This window comes from Podarcis erhardii (genome assembly GCF_964252035.2).
Source record: "Podarcis erhardii genome assembly, chromosome: 7".
Lineage (NCBI taxonomy): Eukaryota > Metazoa > Chordata > Lepidosauria > Squamata > Lacertidae > Podarcis > Podarcis erhardii.
Window position 1 is genome coordinate 57668488 of NC_138511.1, and position 19700 is coordinate 57688187.

General features: G+C 44.4%; 1 protein-coding gene across 1 annotated transcript; it reads right to left on the bottom strand.

Moving 5' to 3' along the window:
* Positions 1–1014: 1014 nt before the first annotated feature.
* CETP (cholesteryl ester transfer protein) lies at positions 1015–17308 on the bottom strand. Its single transcript, XM_081872459.1, has 16 exons — positions 17065–17308; positions 16715–16829; positions 13948–14082; positions 13554–13624; positions 13198–13285; positions 11369–11438; positions 10557–10617; positions 9468–9559; positions 7390–7569; positions 6494–6544; positions 6155–6325; positions 5284–5351; positions 4702–4744; positions 3880–3949; positions 2315–2400; positions 1015–1224 (listed from the first exon to the last, which is right to left on the bottom strand). The coding sequence occupies exons 1-16, from the start codon at positions 17186–17188 to the stop codon at positions 1150–1152; spliced, it is 1500 nt and encodes a 499-aa protein (XP_081728585.1). The 5' UTR covers positions 17189–17308; the 3' UTR covers positions 1015–1149.
* Positions 17309–19700: the final 2392 nt, after the last annotated feature.

Below are 19700 nucleotides of genomic sequence, written 5' to 3' on the forward strand. Positions count from 1 at the left end.
CCTGAAGCACCACTTTAGCTAATGGAGCCTCCTGCTGCTGCCGCGCTGCTGGAGCACGATTTCTGTTCTCATCCTGAAGCAAAGTTCTTAACCTGAAGCACTATTTCTGTGTTAGCTGAGTGTGTAACCTGAAGCATATGTAACCTGAAGCGTATGTATCCTGAGGTACCACTGTATATTGGTAGTGGAAGTCAGAACTACACAGGGTAGCAGGGTGCTTTTGTTTTGTTTTTGCAGTTAGCTTTCTCCTCTTGTATCTTCAACCAGTTCCCATAAAAAACTCCAAAGCTCTCCAAAACTGTATTGACCCTGCCCTCATAGAATCACAGAACTGTAGAGTTTCAAGGGACCCAAAAGTTCACCTAGTCAAACCCCCTGAAAACCAGGACTTTACTAACAGCCCTTTAGGCCTTTGGAAGTACCTAAATTTCCCTAGTCAGTACCAGGGATTACAGAAGGTTTTAAGTATACAAGTAGGTTTAGACAATAACAGGCACAGCAATGCAGTAAAACAGAAAGCCAGGTTTATTTTTAGGAAACAAAAGAAGCACATGGCATTCGAATGAAAAAAGAAAGAAAATTTTCCAGAATTTGGTGGAAAGGTGTCCTTTCTCTGACCCAGAGTGGTCTGAGAGAGCAAGACACTCAGCTGCATAGTGAGAAGATTCTTGAGGCCATTTCCTAAAGCTTGTTGTCATTGTGGCAGTTAAGTAATGCACATAAACTGACTCCCAAATGGGGTTTGGGGGCATCATGAAAATGGAAGCCAGCAAGCCAGGCTCATGCTTTCCCCCTGTGGCAGCTGTTTTCCTGGTTGGAGAAAGCTGATCAAAGCCATCACACATCCACTATAGACGGGCTCAACGCTGTAGGGAGGCTGTCAATCCCTTTTTGAGGCACTGTGCTCCAGCTGTGGCGACTCAGCTTCTTGTCACACTAAGAGCCAGGGATTCCCAGAGCTTTTCCAAGAGAGTTTATCCTGCAGGAGACAGTCAAGGAGAAAACTCGGCAAACAGAGCCTCAGTCCTGGCAGGAAAGCCATCTGGGATCGCAGGGAAGGAGATGGAAATAAATGGATCACCAGCTCTCTTGGGCATCCAGATTGCTCATACACCTGGATCACCTTTGTTTTTCTTTCTCCTCTTCCTTCTACAAAGTAGTCTTCAGAAACTCTGCAAGCAAATGGTGTGGGAAGCCAAAGTCCATCTGGAGAATTAAGTGTCCCTAGGTGGGGGGGAAAAGTGCAGGATGAAGTGGGCAAACTGAATTGCAATGGAAAATGCACAGGGTGGTAGGACACACCTTTGCCTGCAGACAGGACAACAACTGATAGAACAACAGACACATCCAGCCCAGTTTTCAGGCAGGGAATGCTGTGGACATCAAAAGTGTCAAACTCAGTTTAGTGCAAAGAAACATTTCTAAGCCAGTTGGCCAGGGCCGGCCACCCCATGAGGCAAGGTGAGGCAGCCGCCTCAGGGGGGCATGCTTTGGATGGCTGGGAGGGGCAGCAGATCCAGTCTCCAAGGAGTGTGTTGCTTATCACCTGCTGTGCTTATCAGCCTCCTGCTCTTTCCTGTGCTGTGGGCCTGGTGGCATGTGCGCAAATAACCGTGGGTGTGGGGCAGCTGGGCACATGGCAATGGGTGTGCAGCGGAGGAGGCAGGGGCAGCAATTTTTGTTCTGCCTCTAATGGCAAAACATCCAGGGCCAGCCCTACAGTTGACACATGCAGCCCGGGACATATCATAACAAGAACAACAACAAATCATTTATACCCCACCCATCTCTGAGCGACTCCCAACAGAATATTAAACACACAAGAAAACATCAAACATTAAAAACTTCCCTAAACAGGGCTGTCTTCAGATGTCTTCTAAAAGTCAGATAGCTGCTTATTTCCTTCACATCTGAAGGGAGGGTGTTCCACAAGGCAGGTGCCACTACCGAGAAGGCCCTCTGCCTGGTTCCCTGTAACCCCATTTCTCGCAGTGAGGGAACCGCCAGAAGGCCCTCGGAGCTGGACCTCAGTGTCCAGGCTGAATGATGGAGGTGGAAACGCTCCTTCAGGTATAATGGGCCAAGACACTTTTGACACACTTCAACTATGAATTTGGTACAGCCAGTGTGCTTAGTTCTGTACCCCGCTGTACTATTGGCTCAGGAATCTGTCTTCTATATAAAATCAACCCTTTTATGGGTGCCCTGGATTTTCCACTGCTATGGAAGGGCCAAGCACAAAATATTTTTGCTGTTTGGTCACTGACATAGTGCTGGATGATATATAAGCCCCAATACATCAAGCTGTACTTGCCTTTTTGGTTACTATCTCAGGATCAATGATGTCGAAATGGTTGAGTCCTTTGCTGCTCAACAGGGAACTTATGTTCCTCTCAAATCCTGTGAAACCAAATTGAACCAGATTTGTCTGATGTCACAGTAATAACCGTGGTTTGCAGCAATGGGTAAGTAGTGGTGGTGGTTTTGGGCGGGGAAGTTTTCTGGGACTGATGCTAACATTTATTACATTGCACCTGCCTCCCATGAAGCTTGTGCAACATAATGAGGCAAAAAGTCATGCTCTGCTGAGATGTATATAATTTAGGCCCCACCCTGTCTTTTTATTGTAATTTGTTATAAAATAAATTAATTTTAAGATTGTATTTTTAAATTGCTGCCCTAGGATCTCATGGTGAAAGGTGGGCAAGAAATGGAATTACCACCACCACCATTCGGTTTTACAGTAGCGGAGTCCCTCTTGGGGAAGGCTATAGCTCAGAGGTAGAGCCTCTGCTTGGCATGCAGAAGGCTCCGGGTTCAGTCCCTGGCATCTCCTGGTAGGGCTGGGAAAGACTCTGTTCCTGAAACTGTGGAGAGCTGCTGCAAGTCGTTGTGGACAGTTCTGAGCTAGAAGGGCCAGTTGATCTGACACTGTATAAGGAAGCTTCATCTGTTTTTGGGGTCATAACTGAGTGGAAGGCAGGGATCTACTATGAAACTAAGTAAACTTAATCTTCGGGGGGGGGGCCAGAAGTGACTTTAGACCACATTGCTATATGGACGAGATGGTTGGACCGTGTTCTCGAAGCTACCAGCATGAGTTTGACCAAACTGCGGGAGGCAGTGGAAGACAGAAGTGCCTGGCATGCTCTGGTCCATGGGGTCACGAAGAGTCGGACATGACTAAACGACTAAACAACAAATAAAAAAAATGGTCTAGAAGACACAATTTGAGTCACATGACTCAAATGGATTATTTTTGTTGTTGTATATATTTCAACAATCCCAAAGTTTGAGAGTCAGTAGCACAGATGTTGAAGAGGTTGTGGTAAACAACCCTACCAAAGAAGAGAACAATAGTTTCCTAGACCTCACTGCTGGTAACAACTCAAGCTTCAGGGACCCACAAATGTAGGTCTGTCACTGGGGGAAGGGCACATACCAGTACTTTGTCTGCACAAGGTTCTAGATTCAGTCCCTGACATCACCAGATAGGCCATGAGAAGAGCCTGCCCCTCTTTCCCAGGGAAAACCTGCTCTTTAGTGTTAAATCAGAGCAAACATCCATCCGGAGAAAACCCAAATTACCATTTGCTTTGATTGAGCACTAAAGAGCAGTTTCCCCCAGGGGAAAGCAACAAGACAAGAGGAAGTGTGGAGAAGCCATCTGTGTTCACGCAGGAGATCTCAGAAACCCAGCAACAGGGGTATGTTGTTGTCTCAAAGGCCTGCAACTTGGGTTTTTTTAAAAAAGAGCCCTGGGAAGTCATTTCTGAGCCAAGCTCCACTCAAGTGAATTCCCTCACCAACACACTTGTTTTGCTTTCCTGCCACTCAGGACTCAGAGCTGCTACACTGACACGTAGAAAATCAACTCACTTGATACCACTTCTGGGATCCCGGCAACTGAGACGATTTTCTCCAAAATGTGCTTTAGAGTTTCATCATTCTGAAATTAAAACGTTGCAAGCAAAGTCATTAATTGCAGAAGTCTTTATTGTTATTACTAGTTCATTATTTCTACCCCTGCCGTTGATGTATGTGGCATTTTACAACATGCTTCCTGAGGCTGAAGGAAGCTGTACCCCAAAATATTTTGGGTACAGATTGGGGAAGGGCGGATCAACAATTGATTGTAGATAGATAGTGGACAGTGCAACCCTATGCTTTTTAAAATATAGGTATAAGCATATCCTTAATGAAGTTTTCTGTTAATTATACAAACAAAACATAATACAGTAACTGAAACAAAATATGATTTGTGCTTCTGCAAAAGGCTTTGCTCTATGGGGGATGCAAAAACCTCCCAATGCTTCAATCCCTGGACAAATTTGGTTGTTAAAGCAGAAGACTGTTTTATGGTGCCAAGCTGGGCTTATCTTGAGTGAACCCCTGTCCAATTTTCCCAGCAGCAGAAGGCAGAAGAATTGTGACACTTGGCATGTGCTTTGCTTTGAAATGCTAAAACCCTTCCCATATATTCTTTCAGCAATTCTCACAACAACCCTGCCAGGTTGGATACTCTTTTGGTATTTATCTTAGTACTGATGCTACTGCAACATATTTGGTTGATAGATTCACTGGTACATCCAGAGAATATTTGACAGAAATTCGTGGAGCAAAAATTAGCTTTGTGGGAGGGAGGAGATTAGTTTCAGCTCAACACTTTTAAGCACAGAAGCATGAATGCTGGATACTCACCACAGCTATATCTGTGGCACGTTTAAGCTTTTTGATCTCTATCCTGTACGGAAATAAGAAGCCAAGTGTGTAAGCAAGTGTGAGCAGGCACCTTTCCCAGCCCTTTTTGCATACCCAGGAACTCTAGTGGCAAAGCCACACCCATTCATTTAAAGCACATGACTTTCCCAAAGAATCCAGAGAACTACAGTAGCCCTGGACCCACAGTTCCCAGTACCCTTAACAAACCACAGTTCACAGGATTTGGGGGGGGGGGGGGGCGTCGCATGTTTTAAATATGCATTGGGTATACTTTAAATGCATGGTGTGGATCTCCCTTAGATGCTTCCAGGTGGCTTGTTTATTCAACTTTCTTTTTTGTGAGGAGGTTATGCATCCTTGCGCCAAGCAATTGTTATTCCAGGCTTCCCAGGGCATTTCCCTGGCACTTCTCTCATCACAAAAAGTCTGCTTTTGGGGGTGCCAAAACCAACTTTAATTGTGGCACCTGAGGTTGCCAGTATGTGATTGAATCCCACCTCAAAACAGTGACCACCTGGAAGCCCCCATCCTCTCTCTGCACAATGGAAGCGCAATACGTACATGGCCTCGGAGTGATGCAGGTATAGGTTTTTTTGCATATACGAAGCTTGGACTGTGACGGTGACTTCCTGCAGGGAGGGAAAGGCAGAACGGAAAGGTTTGTGAGTGCATTTAAAAAAACATAGAATGCATTAGAAATCATGACTTTATTAGTTACTTTGGTTCCATTAAAGAAATTGCTTTATAAGAGGACAGAGAAATGATGGTAAATTTATTAATAGCTGCTCTTATGTTTATTAATAAGAACTGTGTGTGGGACAGGAAATAAATCACGTCTCTTGATGAATGGATGATTACAGATTTACAGGAGATATTTAAAAACTGACCTATTAAGTTAGAACACGTCAGACAATCCAACAGCTCATTTATTGAAGAATTTAGGGTTTTTAATTACATGCTGAAGTAATAAAAGTTGAAAGCAGCTGAGAAATCAATGAGAATTCACAGGGACACCTTTCCCACTGTCCCTCTCCCAGGTGAGATGTTCTCTTTATGGCAGAGCTCCTGAGCTGACTGATCCAGCAGTGCTCTCTTCCTGATTCTCTGAGCCCACCTGCATCCTAACAGAATTGTAAGGCCATAGCTCCATGCAAGAGCATCTGCTTTGCACCCAGAAAGTCCCGGGTTCAATTTACAGCACCTCCAAGTAAGACTGAAGGAGATTTTTCCAGAAACCCCAAAGAGCCCCAGCTAACCAGTGTGGACAATACTGAGCTGGATAGACCAAGGCTTTGGCTCTGGATAAGGCAGCTTCCTATGTTCCATGATGCCTGCTTTGTTCCACATCACATGCGCTTGCAAATGGTGGCTGATTTGTGACCAGTGGGCCTTTGGCTCCTGTCTCCAAAATGCAAACTGCAAATTCACTTACCTTTTCGAAATACAAAGCTACAGAAGGGGGACCTTCGCCTTGAAGAGGAACACTGAGTTCCACAGCCACAGATGACTTCACAATGGTTCCTTCGGGCTGGAGGATAATCTGAGGAGGGTCAAGGCTCCACACCTTAGCCAGGGAGTCGTTGTAGGAGGCACCCCGAAAAATCTGGGGGGCATAAAGACAGACATAGTGTGGCTGCTGATGCCAAGCAACAGAGCTTGATTTGAAGAAGAAGAAGAAGAATCAGACTTGAAAATAGTTCAGGCAATATCCAGGCAATACCATGTGCTACCTACTCGTCAAATGATAGGTTGGGATTTGGTCAAAAGTTACCTTTTGCACAATCTCCTGTTGAGTTTTCAGCTCTTCAATTTCAAACATTTCCTTTAAAAAAAGACGCAAAAGATGAAGAAGTAAAATGTACTTGTATTTCCTAGCATCACAGAACTGTAGCGTTGGGAAGGGTGCAAAGGGCAATCTAGTTCAAGCCCTGCAATGTGGGAATCACAGCAGTTCTGATGTACTAAGTTCTACTTCTATGCATGGAATCACCATCATCACCACCTCTCCCAGGGTAGGTTACAGCAATGTATAAATATACAAGATTAAAATCAGTGAAAACAATATGCAATCACAAATTGGATGGGTGTACACACACACACGCATATGGAAAACTCAAGTGAAGAGGTGAATCTTCCATCATATAACAAAAACAATGAATGTATCCAATGCACATCCCTAAAAGGGGAAATTCACAGCTCATATGTCTCAAGCACAAGAAGAAATTGTATGTTGTCTTACACACGTGGAATATATAGAAGGTTGGGTGGGAAAAGCAATGAGTTGAATGAACTTTTGTTTGTTTCCTTTGCCCTCCTTAAAAGGGAGCCCCTTTTGAGCACTTTTAAGTATCTTGATTTGAGCCGGCAAAAGGGACTAAATCAGCAACTTGGGTGATTAGAGGCTGCAACTCACCCCAAGCACCACCACCTGACCAAGAGGGGAACTACAGGGTGGTCATCCACACTAGCAAGAGAGACCCTGATATAGGCCACAGTGGGTGAGGTGAGGTGCTGTGCCCTGAATCCCAACCCCCGCCCCCCTATAAGAAGCTCACAGGCCCAACCAACTGGGCGAAACTGGTGCTTCTGGCTAGCAGCAGATGACCACGCCTTGCCATCCAAACCCCACAAGTGAAGCCAAGTCAAATGGCCACCTGCAAAAATTACCTTTAACTTTTCCCCTGTGAGTGTTAACTCCAGGCGCTTATCTAGAAAAGCTGCCAAGGCCACAGAATTGAGGACTTGGTCTGAATACCAGAAATAGACCATTTTGGAATCAGTCAGCAGAGACGGTGTGAAGGCAGAGTCATGGAAGATGCCTGAATGGTTCTGGTACACGACGAGGCCCTTTCAAGAGAAGAAAATGTGAGTAGGCTTTATGAACTGAAAACCAACTGCAGATGTTCCTTGTGTACCTCTGAGGATAGGGGGCTGCTTCTTGCAGAGTGGCAGGGCTCCTCCAGACTGGAGGTTCTCTGCAACATTTCACTGACACAACAGTAGTGCATTAGCAGTGGATTCATTCTGGACCCTGCACACATCATTTTGCTGTATTCGGTCTTCTGCGATACTTCCCCAGTGTAACAGCATCGTTGACATCTGGAGGGGTGACTCCAGTGCTATAGAGCAACAAAAACGGGACACACAAACACAACCCACAACATTTGCAGTACGAAAAGTTTTGTGATTTCAGCAGAAAGTGATGGGACAAGCACTGAATTGGTATTCCCCAAAAAAACATTTGTAAGTGCGAAAGGGTTATTGAAATGTGGGAGTCACACATAAACACCTCAATGTCTAGAGGGACCGACAATCTCCTTGTAGGAAAATGCATCCAACACATTTGCTTGTGTTTAAAATTTTTTAAACAAGGCACTTCAATACCAAGCAAGAACAAAAATATAAAGAAAAACAGCAGAAGTAAACGCAAACTGAAATTAAGCATACACAAAGTACAAACCCTCCCTTTCATCACAGCCTGTGGGCAATCTCGGCAACAACTGTTCCCTCTTCACCTGGTATTTAATTTAGAAAAATCACATAGCATGATCGCTAATCACCTCATTAACATCCCATGTAGTTAGAGGCCCCAGGGATGATGCCTCATGCAAGTGATGAAGTAGCAGACAATAGTCCGGAAAAGCTTGCGTCATAATAAGTATGTTTGTTTTAAAGAAACTTTGCTGTTGTTGTCATATTGGTTGGTGACAGGACCAGCCCAATATATTTTGGCACCTGAGGCAAACCACAAAATGGTCTTCCCCCTGGCCAGGGAAGAAGGGGTAAGTTGAGTTGAGTATCAACACCAGGAACAAGAGGGAAAGAAATATCTAGATCAGGATCTGCTGCCCCTATGGACCCTGCCACCCGAGGCAGTTGACTCACCTGGTCCCATGGGTGGGCCAGCCCTGGTTGGTAGAAACACCAAGACTTCTGCTGAATGGGACATTGTGCACAGAAGGGCACTGGGAGAATGATGAGTTCAGAATCGTAGGATGGAATCATCCACCTTCCTCAGGAATTGCATAGAACTCCTGTATTTTTGTGACTGACAAGAAAGCTATAGGCATATTAGACCACTGGTGGGTATCACAGTCCTAGAGGACAAATGTGGCCCTCTAGGCTTCTCTGTCTGGCCTGGTGGGGAGGTCTCTGCTAAGCCACACCCTCACTGGCTCTCCTCCAGGACTTCTGCAGCACCAGGATGTGCCTTTCCGCTGCAATCCTCCCTCTTGCTTGCCTCGATGGAGGGCAGAGAAGTGTATGTGTAGAAACTTCTGATATACAGTGGTACCTCGGGTTAAGTACTTAATTCGTTCCAGAGGTCTGTTCTTAACCTGAAACTGTTCTTAACCTGAAGCACCACTTTAGCTAATGGGGCCTCCTGCTGCTGCTGCGCCACCGCTGCACGATTTGCGTTCTCATCCTAAAGCAAAGTTCTTAATCCGAGGTACTATTTCTGGGTTAGTGGAGTCTGTAACCTGAAGTGTATGTAACCTGAAGCGTTTGTAACCTGAGGTACCACTGTACATTGCTTCACCTACTTTTATGGGAACTGTCATTTTATCCCTCAGAACTACGCTTCCCAGCACTCTTAACTACTCTTCTCGGGGTTCTTGAGGGAAGCCATTGTGTGGAGGTGACCTGGCTCTCACCTGCAGCAACTATAAAGAGGCAGGGTTTGTGTCATCAACAATTGCCCTTTTCTTCACACACGGAAGTTTATTTTGTGGGAATTGTCTTACCTTGTGGTACGATTCTATGTAATTTGCTTTGATTGCCGGAGATGCGGTCACAGAAATATCTACTCCGATATCCCCATCTTTAAGGAAGTTGGCTACCAGAAAATTAAAGAGTGTGCTTTTAGAACATGTTGAGGAGCCTACTAAGTTAGAGCCATGGCCCTTCTAGTCCAGCGTCCTGTTCTCACAGTGGCCAACCAGATGCCTGTTGGAAACCCGCAAGCAGGTCCCAAGCACAAGAGCCCTCTCCACTCCTCCTGTGGTTTCCAGCAACTGAAATTTGAAAGCTGTGGAGGCAGAGCACAGCCATCTTAACTAGAAGCCATTGATAGCCTCTTCCTCCATGAATTTGTCTAATCCTCTTTTAAAGTCATCCACGTTGGTTGCCATCACTGCCTCCTGAAGGAGCAAATTCCACAGTTTAACTATGCTGAGCTGCATGAAGAAGTCTTCCTTTTATCTGTCCTGAATCAGCTTCATTTGATGCCCCCAAATTCCAGGGTTATGAGATAGGGAGAAAAACTTTTCCCTAGCCACTTTTCCCATGTCATACATAATTTCATAAACTTCTGTCATGTTGCCTCTTCTCTAAATTAAAAAGTCCCAAATGCTGCAACATTCCTTCCTAGGGAAGTTGCTCCATCCCCTGGTCATTTTGACCTAAACGTCATGCTTTTGGCCATGTTTTGGAGCCAGGGGGTTGTTTTTGGTGAGGGCATTTCCTCGTGTTCAAGCAAAGCATGACCCAAATGCATCTTATCCCCTGCAGGATACTCCCACAAGTTTTTTGGAATACAATACTCCATTCCTCACATGGCCAGTGGGCCTTAAAATTAGGACTCCAGGGAGATTCGGCAGGCAGCAGGATCTGTCCCTGCCAACCCTGCTACTTTACTTTTTTCTAGTTTCTAGCTAAGGACATTTGAAATCCAGTTGGGTGCAGATGCAAAGTGTGGGGACTGAAGTGTAGCCCTGAAAACTATAGCAGCAGACTATATAGACCATGTGAGACTGTTATATAAATGGAGGAGTAAGAGCTTTTAATAAGAATTTTTAGAAATGGAACAGCAACAAAAGTGGTCGGAGATTTACCTGACGTCTCATGCACATAATCTGCCAGTAGCTGAGAAATATAGTTAATTTCTTTACACACCTATAAAAGAGGAAAAGAGATGTTCAAACACATGTTTCGGGAAAGGCTGTAGCTCATTATTGGAGCAACAAGCAGATGATCCCAGGTACAGTCTCTGGCATCTCTTGCTAGGGCTGGGAGAGACCCCTATCTGAAATCCTGGAGAGCTGCTGCCAGTCAGTGTAAGTAGTACTAAGCTAGATACTAAACTAGATGGTCTAGCTCAGTATAAGGCAGTTTCCTAGATGACTGACAGATGGATGTGTGAAGCAGCACCATTGAATAGTATTGTGTGAGTTGGGACAGAGGAAGAATTAAATTCAGTTCACATCTAAACACAAATTTATGAATTCACGCTTTCCAAAACAACATGCAAAATGAAACACAAACAGCCTCCAAAATTCACACTTCTCAAGACTTTGCAATGCAGTTCTCCAATCAGTGTGTACAAAAAATGCAATGCTAGGGCAAAATGCATATTTTTGTGAAAATCACCTGGAAATACGTCCCTAGTTTAAAAGGAGATTGAGGCAGAGATTGCAGTCTGCAAGGAAACAGCACTTTTGTTGTTGTTTCCCAAGGACTTGAAAGCTAAATCCTGAGTCACTTTTTAAAAGGAAAGCCAGATAAATGATTGTTTCATTAAGATCATGTAAATTAGGTCTTTCCATATCTTCATTTGCCAAAGTGCAGCCTGATTAATCAATTGCCCAGCATGCATGACATTTAACTGACATCAGCCCTGTGTCAATTACCTTTCCATGTCTCTTACCTGGTTTTTGAGAACGAGCTTCAAGGTAAATGAGATGAAGTTTGTAAAAAGCTGTTTTAGCCATCCTGGGCTGCATGGAGAAAGACTGGATGTGAGCTCAAGAAGTTCATTATTACAACACATTTGCATTTGGATTTTTTTGTCCTACACTATCTAATGGGCTATAAGTGAGCTACAACATAAAGAGAAAATCTAAACATAAAATCCAAATGCAAAGCTGATCAAAATGCTATCAATAGCACCTTTCATCTTAAAGCTTCCAAAGTCTAATTCACCCTGGAGATTGGAAGTCAGGGCAAGCAAGTAAGCCTTGCAGAGCACTGCCTGCTCTACCATTAGGCAAAGTGAGGCGCCTGCCTCAGATAACAGAAGCTGTGGGGCTGGGGTGGCAGACTCTTGACTGTTCCTCATAAGCCATACCATTCCGCTGCCCATCAGTCACAACCTGGCCTGCCCCACTTAACTAGCCTGCTGCCTCAGGTGTGGTAGTGTATGCAGGCCCATCAGTAGTGTTGAGGTCAGATTCAGCTGTCAGTCTAGTGGACTTCTGGGTGTGGGATTGGGAGGGGCTGCCATCTTGTACTTTGCTCTGGGCAGAAAAATGTATTGGGCTGTCCTTCTTAATAAGGTTTATCTTAAAAGATGCTCAAGGCCAGACGAGGTACTGCTAAACACAAAGAAATTAGAATGTCTCTCTGTTTTTGTTTTCAAGCAGCAGATGTGGAACCCTCACTTCTGAGGCAGAATTTCAGTCAGGACCAGCCTGTAAGTGTGAAACCTCCCCTTCCCATGCAACAGGATCATGAAGAAAATGCCCTTCTTGTGGGATGTGGCATCACTGTAGCAGTCAAATACAACATTTCCTGTTTGCCCAGAGTGGACACACAGGGGGATGTTACTCCAGCCAGGAGGACTTCCTGTCACACCTGTCTGGAGCACACACACACACCCCCCGCGTGTGACCAGGTAGATGGTCATGACCCTGTAAAAGGGCCAGTCACGCAGCCACCTTCCTCTTTTGCTGCTCTCTTCTGATGCTGATGCTATTTTGCTCTGTGCTGGCTCTCAGCCAGCAGCGCATGGGTTCATTCCCATATGGGATGAACTCAAACTCTCTTCTGTAACTTCAAGTTAAAGTCTACCTTCAGGGAACCTACTGTGAACTGAATGTAAGTAAACTTCTTATCATTATTTTTAAGAAAAGAGTGTTGGGTCTTTATTCTTTAAAAGCGGAACACAGGGGATTTACCAGGAATAAACCCAATCTGGACAAGCCAGACTGGATTGCTTAAGTAAAGAGATTCCAGTGAATCCACCAACTAGCTTCCTGAAATCTACTGAGGAATGTACTCTGCTACTGACTCACTAGCGTGAGTGAGAAAGGATAATATTTAATCAATATATCCTCTCCTACTGTCCACAACATCCCCACGCCTCTGCACAGGTTATTAATTGAAACTAACTGCCAATGGTGTGCTTAACCTTATGGGAAGTTTGGCTTTTAGGCTTCTGATTTCATGGATCAGCAAAATGGGAGGTTGATAGTGGCAAAGCAGCTACATAAGACTACACAAGGTAAGACTGTAGCTTAGTGACAGAGCACACCAGAAGGTCCCAGATTCAATCCCCAGGGTAGGGCTGGGAGAGAACTCTGCTTGGAACCCTTGAGAGCTGCTGGTCAATGTGGACAGCACTGAGCTTGATGGACCAATGTTCTGGCTCAGTATAAGACAGTTTCTTATGTTTCTAGCCTGATGAATATGGGAGTCCTTCAAGTGAAAGTCAGGCACTACTAAACCCTGGTGTGGATTTCAAATAATGAAGCATACTCTTTGTCTCCTTGTAGATGCAGGGTCAGCTTGTGGAAAGTCAGGTAACAGTCTGAGGTGTCCACTATCACACGCCCGTCATCCGACACTGTCCAAGAGAGAAGCAAATGCCTCAAGTTATTAGGAACCAGGAGTCAGTTGGGTACTCCCTTCCAATAGTTTTCCCCAGTTTTCCAGGAAGGGGGTAATAAACCAGAGATAATAAACCAGACTTTACATCACAGGAGAAACTGGCTTTCCTTAACCCCTCCCCCCTGAATCTCATCTCAAGGAGACACCCACCCGCTGCCTCTTGCGTATATTAAGCCCTTGTTCTAACCAGTCTCAATAGCCAAGGATATTCCGCAACTACTTACACAATTTAACGTTTATCTGCAGATCAATGGATGACTCAATTTCGAAGTCAATAGAATGGATGAGCTTCACCCTGTGACAATATTTTTAACAATGATAATCACCAAACAACAACATCTGTTGCAGAGGTGCTCTCAGATAGAATGTCAGTGTGATATTTTGGGAACATGTGGGACACAGGTAGAATTAACCAGGAAGGATGGCATTTTTGGAACAGAGCACATGCACTGCTGCACACATTAGGCTCTGTGCCAGCCAATGTTGTGCTGTTCGGATGTGATGCAGTCGGGGGTTGTGTAGTAAATGCAAAGCTGATGTTTCCATTTTCACACCCTCATCACCTCCCCTCACAACAGGACCAAACTGTCAGGTGCGGACTTTTCTGGAAATACTCACAGCCAGCCACCCACGTAGCCATAGCTGAGGGTTCCTTGGAAGGAAGCAGAAACATTCTGAATTCCGATGTTGATGGCGTCGTCCTCCTTGAGGTCAACTGTGGTGTTTTCTATCGTCAGTTCTCCAATATGGATGCTGCAAAAGGGAAGCAAAGAATGGCTGGCTTAGTACAATTGAAGCAGGCTGGGCTCTTTCACTGGAAGAGGCACATAGACACCCCCAGGTCCCCTTGGGATCAGATGCACTCACTGACCACATCCAAGCCCTCCCATTGCTAGTGTAATCCTGCATGGTAGCTTTAGCTGTGGGTCACGCACAACACATCATATATGGAAGTGACACAGTCATGGTCTAAAGTCCTGCACATCTTATCATAGCCTTTGGCACCAGCCTTCCCTGAGCTTCCAGATGTTTTCGACTGCAGCTCCCATCAGCCCCAGCTAGCAAAGAAGCACTTCTGCTTCCGAGTATCACATTCCTCCAAGTGTTTGCCTCCTGCATTTGGTGAGCTTCCTCTTCCCTAGAGACAACCCCCCCCCCATGTCACTCTTCCAGGACAGGCTGCTCTGCTCAATCCAGAAATTAATAATCAAATAAGTCAAAATGTGGATAGGTGGGGCTGAAGCTATTACACCTTCTCTTCCAGCAAAGCACCCAGCTCACACTTGGCACATTTCTTTTCTCTCTCCCTTTTTTTTAAAAAAAACCATATGTGTTGCATTGAATTTCAGTAAACATATATTAAGGGCAAACAAAATGTGGAGTACCATCATTCAACCACATAACAGACATATTTTCAGTATGCGGTAGTAAAATAAAGAGACAAAATCTCTCCATATGAGTACAGTAGTTGTGTTGCAGGTGGTTTAATTGGGAATGCAGATTTATTGGCATAGGAAATGAACAAAAACCAGGTAGCACCAAAAGGTTATTTTGTTTTGTTTTGTGGTAGCTTGATCTCTTACCATTATGCCATGCTGTGTTAAACATTCTGTTAAAGCTACCTCCCAAATCATAGCAAGCCAATTTGTAAAGGCAGACCTGAACAGTTTTCCATCTCGCAGCAATTCCCATCCTTCAGCAGCTAGTAAAATGCTACCAGGTATTTGTGCATGAAGGAGATTGGGGACCCACTTCTTTCTCTTTTTTTACTATCCATTTCTATGAGGTGCTGCTGCTGTTGTGATCCAAAGCATGGGCTCAAACCTAGTAGCTGAAGACCAATGAGGAGCAGATGGGATAGGCCTCTGCTTGAGGAACTGGAGGGCTTCTGCCAGTTGGAATATACAGCAACGTTATATGGCAAATAATCTGACCTGGGATATGGTGCAGCAACTTTTTAAGAGCCCTATTTTAAGGCAAGGTGAAGGCTGGCAAAGAAATTGGACCTAGTTCATATTTAAAGGCAAATCTACCAAATGTGCACTTTCTGAAACAAGATGCAAACCAAAAACAGACCCATCCTTCAGAATTTGCAGTTTTACGAATTTTGCAATACAGTTCTCCAAACAAATAGTGAGAGCAAAAATGCAAACACAAACACACACAATTAGCAAATGTTAGTGAAAATAACGTACAAAAAATGCATTTTAATATAAAAGTGCATGATAAAATGCTTAAGAGCTGATTTCTGATTTTAACATTTTAAATGGTGTTCATGGTATTATTTTACATATACAGTGGTACCTCGGGTTACATACGCTTCCGGTTACATATGCTTCAGGTTACAGACTCCACTAACCGAGAAATATTACCTTGGGTTAAGAACTTTGCTTCAGGATGAAAACAGAAATCGTGCTCTGGCGGCACAGCAGCAGCGGGAGGCCCCATTAGCTAAAGTGGTGCTCCAGGTTAAGAACAGTTTCAGGTTAAGAACAGACCTCCAGAACGAATTAAGTACTTAACCTGAGGTACCACTGTAATTGTTATAAATAGCTCTGTCCCCACCCCCAAAATAGTGGTATTCTGTCTTGGTCACACCACACCTGGAGTACTGCGTCCACGTCTGGGCACCACAATTTAAGAAGGATATTAGAAGCTGGAACATGTGCAGAGGAGGTGACCAAGATGATCATGGGTCTGGAAACTTAGCCTCATGAGGAATGGTTGAGGGAGCTGGGCATGTTTAGCCTGGGAAAGAGGAGACTCAGAGGAGATATGATAGCCATCTTCAAATATCTTAAGAGCTGTCACATGGAAGATGGAACAAGCTTGTTTTCTCCTGTTCTGGAAGGCAGGACACAAACCAATGGATTCAAGTCACAAGAAAAGTGATACTGACTAAACATCAGGAAGAACTTTTTGACAGTAAGAGCTGTTTGACAGTGGAACAGACTCCGATGAGAGGTGGTAGACTCTCCTTCCTTGGATTTTTCTAAGCAGAGGCTGGATAGTATGTATTGTATGATCTAGTTAAGATCACTGCATTGCAGGGGGTTGGACTAGATGACCCCAGGGTCCCTTCCAAATCTACAATTCTATGATTCTATTATTTAAATCATTTCTATAAATAAATTATATTTGGAAAAAAATATTTGTAAAATATATATGCTAGGCAAAAGTGTGTATAAAATGTTTGTTTTAAGAGAATCACACTAAAAAGTTGACAAATAATCATAAGGACTTTTTTTGTTTAATGGCATACATATGCAGCTATGTGGAGAACCGAACTTGAGACTAGGAAAATGAGAAACTCAGCAAAACAGAGCTAAACAGGTTTGCGATGGGAGAGATATAAATAAGGGAGCTTAAGTAGAGCCACACTTACTTTTTCAATCCATAGGCAATCTTCCCAAGAAACCGGACAGACTTCTCCCCCTTGATGTCTGGGTAGTCTGCATGCTGGAAGGCTGTCTGTATGACATGAGCAGTTTTCTCATTGACTGCCAAGAGAGAATGTGATCACAGCTGTGAGGGACAAGGGTGCTATCAGCAGAACTGAATTCACCCCACAATTCAGCACCAGCATGCCAACACGGTGCCTCCAGAGATGGCTGGGGCCAGTGAGAGTCATTGGTCAAAACATCTGGATGGCACCAGATTGGGGACAGCAAGAGCAAAGGTAACTGATATTATAAACACACATGGGGAGAGAGTGAGAGAGTTCTGACGACTTACGCACTAGTACAGCTGGCTTCGTCATTCGGAAGACAACACCCACGTCGCTGTAAGATGATGGCTCAGCACTGCAAGCCAATGAGTTGCTGAGCAGACTCACTAACATAATCAGGATCCTTGCCATCCTTTTCTGATACTTGCCAAAGGCAGAATGCCCTCGAGCTGCAAATCCCAGGAGCAACCGCCTTCCACTGTCCCCACCAGAAAGGTAGCTGCCTCCCTTGTACTCCCCATGGCTCTCTACTCCTCCTCAGGCAGGACATGACCCACTTCCTTGCTTAAGGCCAGCCTCTTTGTTTTCCTCACGTTCTTGCAGCCCACTTAACCCCTGCAGAACCATGACTTTGCCTGTCAAGAGACATCTGGAGCTGAATATGAATTAACTAAAATCTGTGCACATCCAACACACACTGAGAGTGTGTGACTTCCCCCAAAGAATCCTGGCAAGGTAGTTTGTTAAGGGTGCTAGGAATGACAGCTCTGTAGGAGGGAACTACAGCTCCCAGGATTCTTGGTACTTAAAAGGTGCGATATGGATCTTCTCCAAGTCTCTACAGCAGGCTCCAGATGTTTTGGATGTCAACTCCCCTCCGCCCAACATGCTGGCTGCTGCTGCTGATGGGAGTTATAGTCCCAAACATCTGGAGGGCATCATGTTGGGGAAGCCAAACACTCTGTTCTCTCAGTGGCCAACCAGATCTCTCAATGGGAAGCCCCTAAAACAGGCACAAAGGTTGTCAATTTCCTTCTTAAATTGTGGTTCGTGTAACATCCGTTTGTGCATGTTATGCTATGGTTTATTTATTTACTGCTTTCTGGTCCAAAGGCCCACAAGGTCATGGACAACATATTAAAACAAAAGTAAAATACACAAAAGTTCAATGTATAGAATAAATGAATCAAAATAACAAACAATGACAAAATCAGCAGATACCCAGCAATCATATTTCATGAGCTGCAACTATGCTTTCATCATGAACACAGCTCTCCAAAAATTCACATCCCAATTCAACGTCAGGTGAATTGACTTTCCCACTCAGACAGTTTTTCCAGGTCATGTGGCCAGCATGACTAAGCCGCTTCTGGTGCAGCTGAACACCAAAACCAAAGCAGCGCACAGAAACACCATTTACCTTCCCGCCGGAGTGGTACCTATTTATCTACTTGCACTTTTTTTGGTGGAACAGGACCTTTTCTGTGGCAGCACCCCAGTTGTGGGATTCCCTTGACTACAACACTAATGTTTATAATACTAACAGGCTTCCCTCAAAGGGTGAAGGCTCACCTGTTTCTCAAGTGTTGGAGGCAAAACCTAGTTCAGTTTCACCCTTCTTTACACCCTTATACAGATTGTTATTATTTTCTTACTATTTTTAATTGCATTTTATGTATTTTGTTGGTGGTGTTTTATTGTTGTATGCAAACTGTTTTGGGGTCACTTCTGATGGAAAGCAGCACACTAAATAAATGACACACCATGTGGATTGTCTAGCATTTCTTTCTTGGAAAAAATCCAATTGGGAACTTCCAGGAATTTCAGCAACGTGATTTGAAAAAAGCACTTTCAGTTCCAGCAGAAAAAGGCCTGCACAAGAATAGCCTTATCTCTCTTCCTGCCATCAGTGGCTTCTTGACTGCTAAATTGACTGAGAGTTTCAGATTGTCCCTGCTTGGTGTTTATAAATCTGCCACTATCTTCCTGCAAAGCCTTTCCATTGTCCGTGGAGTCCAGGGTGTACGAGCTCTCCATGCAGATCCAGCTCCAATTGTTGCTGTGTTCTGCTAAGATATCCTGAGCCAAAAGAGGTGAATGACTCCTGGCAACCTTTTACTGGAGAAACTGGCTCCCTCAGGCTTAGCAAAGGGTGGAGGAAAAGATGCCCAGAGCCTGGACTGAAATGGTAATATAACCTGGCCCTGAATGAAATTGAAGTACAGTACAGTGAAACCTCAGGTTACGTACAGTCCTCCTTACCAATGCTTCGGGTTACGAGCTCCGCTAACCCGGAAGTACATGCTCCTGGTTGCGAACTTTGCCCCAGGATGCAAGCGGAAGTCGCACGATGGCAGCAGGAGACCCCATTAGCGAAAGAGTACCTCATGTTAAGAACGGTTTTGGGTTAAGAACGGACCTCTGGAATGAATTAAGTTCATAACCCGAGGTACCACTGTATTTAACTGAATGATATCTCACTGTAGATATGCAGAACAAAATAAAAAAATTAAAAAAATTCCTTCCAGTAGCACCTTAAAGACCAACTAAGTTAGTTCTTGGTATGAGCTTTCGTGTGCATGCACACTTCTTCAGATACACTGAAACAGAAGTCACCAGACCCTTCTATATAGTGAGAAGGTGGGGAGGGGTATTACTCAGAAGGGTGGTGGGATTGGGTGATTGGCAGATAGCTGTGATGAGCCTGTTGATGACTCTTAACGACTGCAATAGGTCTTACAGGAAAAAGCAAGGGGTGAGAAGGTGAAAAATGGCTTTGTCATGTATAATGAGATAAGAATCCAATGTCTTTGTTCAGACCAGGTCTCTCCATGGTTTTAAGTTTGGTAATAAGTTGCAATTCAGCAGCTTCTCTTTCCAGTCTATTTCTGAAATTCCAGTCTATTTCTGAAAGAGAAGCTGC

Coding starts and splice junctions, on each gene's coding strand:
- CETP (XM_081872459.1), bottom strand. CDS start 17,188: ATGGCAAGGATCCTGATTATGTTAGTGAGTCTGCTCAGCAACTCATTG. Junction 14,083..16,714: donor ATTGCCTATGGATTGAAAAA/GTAAGTGTGGCT, acceptor TCCCTTTTGCAG/CATCCATATTGGAGAACTGA. Junction 2,401..3,879: donor GATCCCAGAAGTGGTATCAA/GTGAGTTGATTT, acceptor TTGGTTTCACAG/GATTTGAGAGGAACATAAGT.